The sequence below is a fragment of the Phodopus roborovskii genome, unplaced genomic scaffold (genome assembly GCF_943737965.1).
Source record: "Phodopus roborovskii unplaced genomic scaffold, PHOROB, whole genome shotgun sequence".
Classification (NCBI taxonomy): Eukaryota; Metazoa; Chordata; class Mammalia; order Rodentia; family Cricetidae; genus Phodopus; species Phodopus roborovskii.
Genome location: NW_026126461.1, coordinates 16,187,240 through 16,200,665, shown reverse-complemented (window position 1 = coordinate 16,200,665; position 13,426 = coordinate 16,187,240). Strand labels below are relative to the sequence as shown.

Here is a 13,426-nt window from a genome sequence, read left to right as displayed (position 1 = left end):
GTGTGACGGCGTGTGCCACGTGTGTGATGGCGTGTGCCACGTGTGTGACGGCGTGTGCCACGTGTGTGACATTGCCCTCAGTTGCGGGAAGGGTTTGTTGGATCCCCTGGAGCCAGAGTTACAGGCTGTTGTGAACCCCTAGATGTGACATTGGGAACCAAACTTCTGGAATCTTCTGGAAAAGTGGGAAGGGCTCCTCACTGCTGAACTAACTCTCCAGATCCTAACAGACACCCTTTTCTCACTGACAGACACCTCTCACGTTAGGAATGAGGTTGGTATCGACCTGGGTGGAATTTTTCTAAACTGCAGAACAAAATGAAAATAGAGGAAATAAAACTCAGTGGAATGAGCGCCCATCTTCGTACCTGCAGATTCTTAAGGCAGCGTTCTGTGTAGTGTGAAGCTGTGAGATGATGAAGTGTTTGCAGATGTGTGATAGGTGTCATCAGATGTGGCAGCGTATGCATTTAAATATGGCATTTTACCAAGCAACACACTAAAATCAAATGTGTTTACGTAAACCACCCAAGTACTCAAAAGGGGACCTTGTTTGATGTTGTTTCCAACTTTTGATCACTTTTTTAAAGCCTTATTTTGAAAACATCTCAGGAATACACCACACACACTGAGAAAAAACGACATAATTTTTGAAATTTCTGTATTTTTTTTCATGTATAGTTTACTGCTTTTTATGCTTTTGTTATTTCATAGGGCTTTCTGAGCTGTTTTCATTATGAAGTCATTGACTCTTGAAGCTATGTAGGGCTATATGAAATTTGATGTTTGTTATAAAAGGGTAACAAAATAGCATTTTCAAATGATTTTATGGTATGCATCGGTTCTTAGAAATAGAAAAGGAAATAAGATGTAGTTACTGGGGCCAGCAAGCCCTCTGAACGTAAATGCTTGCCACCAAGCTTCATGCCACAAGTCCAGTCCCCCTGGACCTACATGCTGGGAGAGAAAACTGCCCTCTGCAAAGGCTGTCGTCTGACCTGGACATGCCTGCCATGGGACACATACTTGCACACATGCATACATATAAACACAAAACAGATAAATTTTGGTGTAAAGCTGCAGTTGTTATGAAGGAGGCTTTAAAATCCCCAGTATTACCCAGCACCTGGAATAGTACAGTTCCTGTAAGACACTTGGTGACATGTGGGGCTTTCTCTGCCCGCCTTGGGTGAACCTCAGAGGTCACATTATGGTGGCAGACATCCTGTGACACTTGGTTGGGCCTCTAGGTCTTTAATGTGAAGTTCCAGGACCTTGTCTGCTGGTTTAGAACACTCAGCATCATACAAAGTGGCCAGAGCTGACTAATGCAAACAGAACTCAGCAGAGTTTATTGTATCATCTCCCTAAATCTTCACTTTTCTGCCTTTCCTCTCTGTCATTTTTCCCTTGTAACACTGTTTCTCAAAGTTGTATGTTTCAAAGTGAGTGCCATGCAACCTGGAACAGCCATATAAATATACCTCTAATAAGGCCCATTCTGCTGAGTTTACTCCTGGCAAACCCCCCACCCCCTGCCAGAATAATGGCTGCTCTACCCCTCCCTTCCACCTTTTATAGAAATCTAATTCCATGTAAGCTCCTAATTTGGGGATGTTTTTCTTAGAGGGAAAAAAAATCACTTGGATTTTAAACTTTTCTTTTTTAGTTGTTGATTTAGAAATGGGTGTATTTTTTTTTTCTTTTGATCGTTTGTTGGATGATTCTACTTAGTTATAACCAACCCAATCTGAATAGAATTGTATTATTTCTGAGTTAAATAATTTCTTGAAGTTCTTTTTTGAGATCAAGCAATCTTAGATGCTTTTAGTTAGAGAGAGAGAGACAGAGATAAAGAGACAGAGATGGAGAGAGAAAGACTCAGAGACAGAGAGACAGAAAGACAGACACAGAGAGAGAGAGACCTCAGTATTCTCTTGAGCATCCTCTCTGACCTAAGGCAGAGCCTGGCTCGTGAACAAATGAATGGGATCACAGAAACCACTGCCTGTATCACTGAACTCTGCAGAGGCTGGAAAGATATGCCGTGGCATATACCCACATATAGAAGACGCAGCCAAGGCTCGGGGAATTCTGTTTAATTTCTTGGGGCACACTGGTGGTATCAATAGCCACAACTGTCTCCTACCCCACGATGCTGCTTACCTAGCCCAGTGGGAACGCTAGACACTGGTCAAGGATTCTTGAACTCTGGGAAGGAATTTAAATTGCCAATTAAATTAGAATTTTAACTTGTATTTATGTGGGGGGGGGGCTTGCTTGTGCATTGCTCCTGCTGGAGAGGAAGGGAGGGCTGGCCACACGAGGTCTACAGTGGCTTTTAGCTTCATTTATAGATAATGGGGGAAAATCACAACTGTATATCAGGACCGTTTTGCTATTAGGTATAAAAGCTACAAAATGATTTGTAAAGAGGTAAAATTATGGTGCCTTCAGCAAGCTTAACTTGAGTATTTTACACCATATATATTAAAGCATAAATTCAACGTCACTTACCACACAGAAAATACCAGGGACAGAGAAAATGGACTGTCTTCTGTTGCTATAGGAACCATCTACTGTCTGAATCAATGCTGAAAATCACATCCATTATTGTTTTAGTCGGTTACTCATCTACAAGTGCATCTGCTTGACAGATCTGAGCATTCAGAGACCACTGAAAACCTTCCAGCCTGCACACGTTTCAACCTAGTGCGGGTTTGCATTACTCCAATTTAAAGAGCAGGGTTTGCTCTGTGTCCCTGAAAGCATGGGCGTTATCTAGAGAGATCCTGGATGATCAAACTACCCAAGGTCATTCGGTGGTTCCATGTAACTCGGTCTAGGGGGCTGAAAGAGCAGGTGCATATTTTGAGTGAAGCCATCAAATTTGGGACGATGGTGGGGGAGTTTGCTGCATAGCAGCTTTGAGTTTGGACTAGAGGTCAGGGTGGGTCCATCCAGAGGGCAGAAGAGAGGCCTGGGTCTCTCTCTCTCTCTCTCACGCACGCACGCACACACGCACACGCGCACGCACGCCACCTTTGGACTATGAACTCTAAAGCTTGCACAGCTTTAACTTGTTTCTGTTTTGTTTTTCTCATACTCATCTTGGGGTTTCCTTCTTTACCGGGCTTCCAAGAATCTGAGGCCCTCCCCCCCCACCCCCACCTCCACCTCTCCACCCCCCACCCAGTGAGAAAGGAAGGTAGGCGGGATCCTGGCTCAGTTCCCAGCGGGAAAGCAGCTGATGCAAACATACTTCATTGCTTCTCTGCAGTTTTGCAATTGAGTGTCTTCATTATCAAGCAGAGACGGCCATAGGCTGGAGGAACTAGATCTGCTGAGCTGTTCACTGAAGGTTCCAATTAGATGATGTAAGCTGAAGGGAGGCAGGCAATTTCCCCTGCCCTGTGATGGTCCTGAGTGGTCTCAATGGAGAGAATGTAGTCGGCGTTCTTGCAGCGGGACGGGCTTGAAAGTGGGTGACTACACCTCTTCCTGCTGTCAGGGACTGGGCAGTGTAGCTCGTCCCCGCTCATGTGAATATTCCCTTGAATATTCCCGCCTCTTATCTACAAAGAGCAACCACTCAGAACAGCTACGAAATGCCTGAGATTGATTAATTTACTCTAACTGCTGCTGACTTCCTAGGCCTGCATGTCCCTCAGTCATGGTCCTGATTATGACATAGATATCCCTGAAAGACTTAATGCGGCCCCTTTTGGTGGTAAATCACTGCTCATTTGGAGACTTCGGTGAGTGCATTGCCTAAAGAAGGTTGTAAGCGTAACTGAAATCATTGAAATCACCATCGGTCCTTTTCCCTGGCCCTGCTCACATCGGAATACGTGCATTCTTCACAGCGCTCTGGGGCTCACAAAGGGCCGTATTTAACCCAGGGAGACCGTCTCTTCTCAGGCACCATCATTATGGGTCTCTTCATGAACTTCGCAAAAGTCAGAGTGACGATCTTTTGACTACCCTGAACATGCATTTGTCATGCTTCATGTTCTGTCTTGTGTGTTTTACTGCCCTGGACACGCAATTGTCATGCTTCACCTCTGTCTGGCGTGATAGGCAGTATCACCCTGGTGTCTGTTCATGGTCACTGTGCACTGTCATTTTGTGAAGAGATGAGGTGGTGTTGAGAGGGGCTGCCTTTCTCTCACACTGAGAAAAACAGGGAGGAATCGCTTGAGCAACTTGCTAGCTGCAGCCCTAGATGTGTTCTGACTATTCCACTGGTAAATATAAGGAAGACGGCCCTCCCTATGGACTCCTTGGTGGTGCCCAAGGTCCTAATATATTTCCCTCTCTGGCCATTGCTCCCATAGAAAAGCCCCCCGCCTCCGGGAAAGGGGTTTAGAAGCCTTTCAAAACTTCAGCTATGGTGCAGGGCTCCTCACAATTTCCAGTTAGGGCAGCCAGAGGAAGTGACTCTGGAGACCAAAGACTTCTGGGAGTCAATTCATTTGACCCTTCAGTCACTTCCTACAAACCATTTACCCTTCAGGCCAGGCCTCCCTGTGTGTGTCGGGAGGGCAGGGTTAGGCTCCTATTTCTACAACTGTTTCTCTTTTCTCCTGTGGCACCTTGCATGCTGAGTGGGATTTGCTAGGCGAACACTTGCTGCAGCTCCTCCGCACTACAGAGTGGGTGACCAAGATCTCCTCCTGCTCGCCTCCTCTCCCTCATCCTCTTCCCATGACCCAGCTGTGCGTGCTCTTCGGAGCATCCGTCTGACAGTGAGCTCATCTCAGATCCCATGTGTCTGTTGGGTTTGCCTGACTCCTCAACACCAAGAAGTGAGGAGCCGCTCACTAATGTGTAAGGTCAGGGTTTCAGAGACTTCCGAGAGAAATCCACAGCCAGAGAGTAGTGGTGTTTTTGTTTTGTTTTGTTTTGTTTTTTCTTTTGTTTTTCCCCAGAGACCACATCACCCTTTCCTGACCTTGCCCTGGCTTCTGTCTGGCTATTCTTGTTTTAGCCTGTCCTGTGTCCCTGACCATGCCTGGCGCTCTTCTGTTGCCTTCCCAGGCTTTCCCAGACTGGTGAGGCATTGCCACCTCTGCCTGAACACCGTTAGCCACTGCCATACCGTTTCTCCTGGACATGCCTAGCTAGTTTTCTGTTGTTTGCTCCTCCTCTGACTCCTGCCTGCATTAAGAACCCCAGCCTTTGGTTCCAAAATGGGACTTTTATATTTTCATAAAGGGCTTGGCAACACCATAAATATATATTATTTATATCACTGTGAGCAAATTGACATATCTGATATTTAAATGTGTTCTGGTACCTCCCCATGCTAAATACACCTGGCAGCACCCACCGAATTTTTTCTGACATAGGTTTCAATTGTTCCTTTTTGAAAACTCCACACTTGTATTCCCTAAAGAAGTACATCTCAAGGTATCCTTGTCTGATACACAGGTCAACACATTTTATGCTCCGGTATCGAATAGGGAATTGTTCTTTTTAAACGTCATTAATTTATACATTGACAGTTTCATATGCACATTTGCTATTCGCCCTTGCTGCCCACCTTCCCTCATGCCTCTGTCCTCCACTAAAGCCAAACCCCAGTGAGTCCTGTTTCACCATCATGGATTTGTTTGACTTTGTTTTCTGTGTGAGCTCAGCCAGAGCTATTCTCCTGGACATGTGTGTGTGGAACTCCCCACTGGAGCATGGGTAATGCAATGGCTATGCCGCTACTTAAACCAAAGGTTCCTATTGCCTCCCAAGTCCCCTGTCTGTGTCTGCAGGTTGAGGTTGTCCTGTGCAGCCCAGTGTTGGTCACTGTGGCCATTGTGAGAGTCCGTGGGTGCAACGTCCTGGCATGCCCTGAAGACTGTGATTCTTTGTTCTCCTCCCCATGGTGGAGTTGCTGAATTTTCTCTGCTCTTTTCTGTGACAGCCCCTGAGTCTTAGAGGAATGATGGATATTCCCTTAAGGGTTGAGTACTCGGCAGCCATTTTTAAAAATAATAAAAGTGAGATTAATTTTCTTATTAAAATCCTATCTAGTAAGAAAAATAATTTCATCCTATAAAGGCCACATGATACCACAAAATTAAATAGAAGCATTCTGTCGAATATTTGGATTCTCATAACCAAAGTTCTTATTATATGTATGTTTTATTCATCAGCTACCCAATAACATATAAAATATGAAAAGGTCTGTGGACCTCGCCAAACGCCTAAAGAAAGATGTAAACCTGTCTGTATGGTTTGGGCCATCTTTTCAGATTTTACTTAACTTAAAATAAAGTTTGACATTGGGAAAAAAAATCTACAGTACGCTAGAGTGATGTTGATATTCATCTCTAATTGACAAGATTAGTTTTAAAAATGCCTTTTTTCCACACAAGTGGAAGTAGACAGTGTTTGCCTTTGATGACTAATGCATTTCACTTAACACAGTGTCTTTCCGCGTTGCGGCATTTGTCAGAATTTCCTTCCTTCCTAGGATCAAATGAGATTCCATTCTGTGTGTATACTTCATCTGGCTCATTAATTCTCCCGCGGTGGCGAGTGAGATTGCGTCCACCTGTGGCCCCGTGAGAGCGGCGCTGCCTTCGCCAACAGCAGCAAGTCTTCTTTCTGTTCTCCCCTCGGATGGCAGAATTGCTGGGTCCTGCAGTCAGTTTACTTTTTACAGAATGGTCATGTTCCCACAGTGATGCCATCATTCCAAGCAGCCATGTGCAGGGTGCCATTTCCTGCATCCGTCCTGTGCTTGGTAGTCTCCACGTCCCTGACAATAAGCTGCTGCGTTGCCTAGTGTGAACTGGCACTGTGGTTTTGATTCGCGCTTACCTGATGATGGATGATGCTGATCATCATCTCGCGTGCCAGTCGGCCGGGTGCATTTCTCAGAGAAAGTGCCTCTCGCCCAATATTTAACTGAGGTTTTTAATAGCTGTTGATGAATTGTAGGATTTCAGCTATATGGTTTATACAAGCTTTCTCTACACTGCAGACTGATACTTTACTTTCTGGGCAGTTCCTTTCTGTTTGCAATCGCATGTGTGCATGCATATTTGTGTGTTCACATGGGTGTGGCTATGTGTAATATGCAAGCCCAAGATTAACATTAGATGTTTTCCTTGACCGCTTCTCATACCGTTTTTCCAGGCAGTGTCTCTCACTGTACCCAGAGCTCTCTGTTTCTGTTCTGGCCATCTAGCTTGCTGCCAGGATTCTCGGTCCCTGTGTCCTAGTCACTGGATTACAGTGGCTGCCATATCTGCCGGCATCTATGTGGGTCCTGGGGATCTGAACTTTGGTCCTATAATTGCTTGCACAGCAATGGCTTTGCCCACTGAACTATGTCCCCATCCAAATCACGATTCCTTATGCACTGAAAGTGTGTGGTTTTGATGTAGACCTGGTTACTTTTCTTTTGATACCTGTGATCTTGGCATTGCAGTTAAGAACACCAGGGCCAGACCCAAGACCATTAAAGTTTCCCCTCGATGTATAATACCAGCTCCTGAGGTTAGGTGTTTGATTTAGACTTAGATGTGGCTATCTAGTTTCTCCACCACCACTCCTGACTGGACGGTCTAATAACCCGATGCACATCAGCGGGTCACGTCTGTGAGGCTGCACGTCTGGGCTCTTGATTCTGTGTCCCCACTCCATGTCTGCCCTCATGCCAAGCCTACGATGTCTGTTTGGTTAATGCTGCTTCCTAGTAAGTGTTTGAGGTTGAGAAGTATGTGTCCTCCCTTGTCCATTTGCTTTTGGCTTCAGTGACAGTTTTGGGTTGAACTCTTTCTTTTAGAAAAGCTTCAACATGACCTAAACGTTTGGTGTACAGCTCTGGGAATCGAGGTCACAATGTCTGCAGACTGTCAAGCTGATGTAGTATTTTCTCATTGAGACTATAACAAAATGCCAGAAACTCCTGGGCTTTGCTATCTTATACTTCCAAAGAGCAGAGGGCCTCGATGTCCAGTGACAGCGAGGTTGATTTCTTCTGGGAATCTCGGGGTGTGGGGGGATCTTTTCCAGCTTCTTCCTTCATGTCTTGTCTCTCGTCCCTCCTGGCATCCCCAGATCGCATCTTCCCTATCCCATATCCTCTTCCTCCACATTCAAGTTCCCATCTCCTCCCCTGAAGACCCTGGGATGGCCTTGGGGCACCAGATAACCCGGCATGTCTTCCAGTCTCTTCATCACTTATTTGCATCACAAGTGCAAGCTTTCTTTTAGCACCAAAAGGGTACCATCTTACATTCTGGCAACAGGAATACAGATGCTGCCAGAGGCCATGTTCTGCCCATCTCATGCCTGGTGAGTTGTATGAGAATGTTAGCAGAGAGGCACCCAGAATCTCTGACATATTCTTTAGTCAAAAGGAATGAGAGGCTGCAATAGTGTGCCTCACATTTCAGATAGCAGGAGGAAGGCTACCTGTCCGAGTAAGGGGCCTGGTCCGGTTGCTTGCTTGGATCTAGAGCAGAAAAGACACTCACTGGTTGGGGCATCCCTGCCCGTGTGCTGCTCCAAGCTGAATTTCTTGGTGTGTGGGGTCTTCCTGTAAAGACTCCTTTCTGGGAGCTCATGAATACACTGGCGTGTGTGGAGCTCACAGTGTGGAGCTCTGCATCTTGCAGAGTACCGCTATAGTGTGAAGGAAAAGTGGCCCCCAAGGGTTGCCTCTGCAGCAGAAATATTCATGCAAAAGGCAGTCCTTTGCTTGCCACCCAGACAGTACAGCCGTGAGCTACAGTCAGGGATGAGTGCACGCCTCTGCCAGGAAAAGTATGGCAGGCATGTTATTGAAGGGAAAAATAAGTAGATAAAGTGTTTTTAAAATGTTTATTCTTGTGGGCATGTGCTTAAGTAAATAAAACAATAGACAATGCCCTGGCCGCATGTTGCCACACTGTTGGTAAACAAATGCCAGTACAGAGTTTGCCTTTCAATAAGGGTTAGATTTCACTCTTTAACAACTTAGATTTCACTTTCAGTTTCAAAAATGAAACATTCCACTTTTAAAGGCTGTAGGTATCAGGTCTCTTCTGTTAGCAATATTTGACCATGAGGTTTTGCCAGAGAGTAAATGTGTGGAATTTAGAGAGGGCTGTTTCCTTCCCCCTAGATGCCAAATCTCTCTCTCTCTCTCCCTCCCTCCCTCTCTCTCTCTCTCTCTCTCCCTCCCTCTCTCTCTCTCCCTCCCTCCCTCTCTCTCTCCCTCTCTCTCCCTCTCTCTCTCCCTCTCTCTCTCCCTCTCTCTCTCCCTCCCTCCCTCTCTCTCTCTCTCTCTCTCTCTCTCTCTCTCTCTCTCTCCCTCCCTCCCTCTCTCTCTCCCTCTCTCTCTCTCTCCCTCCCTCCCTCTCTCTCTCCCTCTCTCTCCCTCTCTCTCTCTCCCTCTCTCTCTCCCTCCCTCCCTCTCTCTCTCTCTCTCTCTCTCTCTCTCTCTCTCTCTCTCTCCCTCCCTCCCTCCCTCTCTCTCTCCCTCTCTCTCTCTCTCCCTCCCTCCCTCTCTCTCTCTCTCCCCCCCCCTCTCTCTCTCTCCCTCTCTCTCCCTCCCTCCCTCCCTCTCTCTCTCCCTCTCTCTCTCTCTCTCTCTCTCTCTCCCTCCCTCCCTCCCTCTCTCTCTCCCTCTCTCTCTCTCCCTCTCTCTCCCTCTCTCCCTCTCTCTCTCTCTCTCTCTCTCCCTCCCTCCCTCTCTCTCCCTCCCTCCACCTCTCTCTCTCTCTCCCTCTCTCTCTCCCTCTCTCTCTCTCTCTCTCTCTCTCTCTCTCTCTCTCTCTCTCTCCCTCCCTCTCTCTCTCTCCCTCTCTCTCCCTCTCTCTCTCTCTCTCCCTCTCTCTCTCTCTCTCCCTCCCTCTCTCTCTCTCTCTCTCTCTCTCTCTCTCTCTCTCTCTCTCTCCCTCCCTCCCTCTCTCTCTCTCCCTCTCTCTCCCTCTCTCTCTCTCTCTCCCTCTCTCTCTCTCTCCCCCCCCCCGTGTGTGTGTGTGTTGTTTTGGTGCTATTTGTTAGCTCAAAGTTTTAAGTTTAGTAAAACTCACAAATCAAGACATGTGAGTGTTTATATGTTTGATTTGTTATTTTTTAAAGTCTAAATAAAGCTGCTTTTACAGCTGTTGCCAAAAACAATGTGGGTGGAACCCTTCTTCCACTCTCCTGGCGTTTCCTTCCAAGTAGCAGGAACTCTGTTAATGCAGCACTCCTGACTGCTCTCCCCCCAGTCTACGAGGGAGGATGCAAAGCATGGAGCTCCACCCCATCTGTGGGGAGCTAACTGCTATGGGGACAGGGTGGTTCCTCCGTGCTGTGTGTTTCACAGCAGCGCCTTACATGGGGGCCTTGTGCTTTGCTAGTGACTGGGTGAGTGAGTCTTCCTTTCCTGACTCAGTGTCAGGAAGCCCCTGGCTTCCTGGTATCAGAAGCAAAGGTGGGCGTTTCTCCTGGAATTCACTGCTCGTTTTGCCCAAGGCTCCGATGGGGATGTGTGCTGTCAGTCATTATATCAGTGTCCTTGCGCACATCTTGCGTGTCTCACGGTGGCCCTGAGAGAGAACTGAGTCATCCCTTTGTAGGTAAGGAAAGTGGAACCCTGGAAAAAAAAAAAAAAACCAGACACATCACTTTTAATGATGACATTTTGCATAGCTCCTCAGTTAGGCTAACCCCCAGACTCACACTGCTTAACACTGACTGTCCCAAAGCATCAGGGGATAAATGCTGTTTTGTTTGTTTATGTGTATGGTGTGAGTCACTGGACCATGCAGATGTGATGTACTGTTGCGTAACCTTGCATTTTTACGGCAGCAGGTGAAACTATTTTAACATAGTCTTCAAATCCAAGCTCCTCTTGCTATGGTCATTTCAGCCGGTGTTTCTGATCATACTGGGCTTCCCTTACTGGTTTGTGTGACGAGAATGGTTTCCCTCAACTGTCCCTCTTCTTTCTAATTTACCCTCCATGCACACATCCCTTCCTCGAACCGGCAGGACCTGCAGCCACTTGCTCCTTTGTGACTTCTCCCAGCCGGCTGTCAGTCAGTGGTGGATGTCCACCAGTGGGGTCAGCATCTGGACCCTGGGTGTCTGATTCAACAACAGCACGTCTTGGCTCCCCAAGATTGGCTTCTGGATGAATAATGGACATAGAGCTTGACATCATACAGAGTCCTTCATCCTGGTGTGTTGTTTCTAATAATTATAAACAGCCTAGAGAAGATTGCAGGTTTCCCGAGGTTACGGAGTGTGTCATGTCCTCTTTCGCTTTCTTCTTCTCTTGCAAGGATTGGATTTCCAAGAGTTTGTAAGTGGAAGGCTGACTTGGCATATAGGGATAATACGACACAAAGCTTCCCCACAATGGATGCCACCTCGTGGGGACTGCAGCACAGGGCACAGAGAAGACTTCTCCCTCACTGTACGTCAGAACCAGATATTTATCAAGCATACATTCCCATGGCTCTCATGCCCATGCCCCCATGTGTTAGTCCTCTGGGTCCATCACTGAGAACATGGTGATGGTACCCAGTGTAGATTTCCGTGTTATTCTTGGTAATTGTTCAGTTGCCCATAGAGAAATGGGCTTAGTAATAGGGTGGTTGATGTCTTAATTTTGTTTTCTAACAAAGAATAAAAATATAGGATAAGGTCTTATAAAGAACCAAAAATTTATAGGAAGCAAAGTTAAAAAAAAGGCTCTGTATCTTTTTCTTCCCTGCTCAGTTTATTTAACATAACATTTAAAAGGTAAAAGCAACAACATTTCTACACGCTTAATTTTGAAGCCTTCAGTCTTTGTTTTGTTGATGGGGCAGGACTGATGTTTCTTCTGGAATATCTGCCCATGGGGATAAACACATGAGTCAAGATTGGCATGAATGTGACATTGATCATTGCCATCAGGTGTCTCTCTGTCATGATATGACCACTGATAGAGCTTGTTTCTATCCTTTCCACCCTTGGTGACACAGGGCATTGATGTCCGAGATGCCCCTTTGAAGGAGATAAAAGTGACGAGTTCCAGAAGATTCATAGCCTCATTTAATGTCGTCAACACGACCAAGAGAGATGCCGGGAAGTACCGCTGCATGATCCGCACGGAAGGAGGTGTCGGGATATCAAACTATGCAGAACTGGTAGTTAAAGGTATTTAATGCATTTTTATACCTTCAAATAGTCTATTAAAACAGACAAGCTCCCATGGTTGTTTGTTCATTATTTGTTTATGCTCTAACTTGTCCTGTCTGTTTCTGAATGGTAGCTGGGCGAGCAGCTGCATTGATGGATTGCATTTTAAGTACAGATTTTGCATGTGAGCAATGCTTTTGAAAAATGTATGTGATTGATGTTGGTTCAGTACCATACAGAGCAGCGGCTACGCTGTCAGCCGGGATGTCTGCTGGCTCTGTGGATATAGATTACAACCTATAAAATATTTTAAGGAATGAAAATTTTTTTCTGATAGAAAATCACTTAAAATGCAAATATCTACCAGGCAGTGTGTTTACGATAGCAAGATGGTTAATAAAATGAAGCGGGGTCTGTATAAAGAGGCCGTGTTATATCCTGGAAGCCATATTGATAACACTGTCTTAGCACTCATAATGTCCCAGTTAGTCCCTATTACTGTATTCCGCGTGACTGGAAAATTGAGTCGCTATATTCAAGAAGGTGGGAGATGAGAGGTAAGAAACTGAAGGGAAATACTTTTCCTTTAGCTCACTTAATGCATTTGTGGGCAGAGGAGTTTATCCCATCAAGCTACTAATGGAATTCTTGGTGTCAGATAGGATAATTTGAACTTGCATGTGCACCGTGCTGGCATTTTAGACAACCGTGACAGGCCATCCCAGTGTTTCTTGTGGGAGACAAATACTATCGAGTATTTTATTTATTTTGTTTTTCAATATTTTGGTGGTAGGTTTGGAACATAAGCGTCATGTGTTATGCCCAGAGCCACTTCCTCAAGCCTGTGCCTTATGTTTACATGTTTGTTTTGCATTTCTGGGATGCAGATCACAGACGTGGTGCCACCAAGGTGGGCAGTTCCTATTAGCCGCTCATTCGTCTTTTCGGCCAGTTTTAAAGAACACTGGGTTCACATCCCAGAATAAGCTAGGAAGACACAGGCCACGGATGTGCCACCTAATGGCAGGGCTGATGGGAAGTTCAAAGGCAGAAGCCACACAGTGTGCTGAGGGTGGGCGGGCGTCTGACCGCGATGGGAAGGAGGATAGGGGTGTTTGCAGTGATATACTATTTATGATTTATTAAAACTTCAAGCTGAACCTCAGAAAAGCAAAGCAGTCGGCCTCTAGCTCAGCCTGAAGGGGATGATCCACACATGAGCGCTTCAGCAAGTCTCCAACTGCTACCTCTCCTCAGCGTGGCTGGAGAATGACAGAACCCTGCTTCTGCCTCATATACTTCCCTAATGTTGGGA

The 13,426-nt window shown here is 46.1% G+C and overlaps 1 protein-coding gene across 1 annotated transcript in view; it reads left to right on the top strand.

Annotated features, from left to right (window-relative positions):
• Positions 1–13,426, top strand: part of Ptprm (protein tyrosine phosphatase receptor type M) — a 449,915-nt gene that overhangs the window by 105,943 nt on the left and 330,546 nt on the right. Inside the window, exon 5 of the mRNA XM_051190901.1 lies at positions 11,955–12,129. Within this exon, the coding sequence (XP_051046858.1) occupies positions 11,955–12,129 (175 nt within the window). The remainder of the gene's footprint in view (positions 1–11,954; positions 12,130–13,426) is intronic.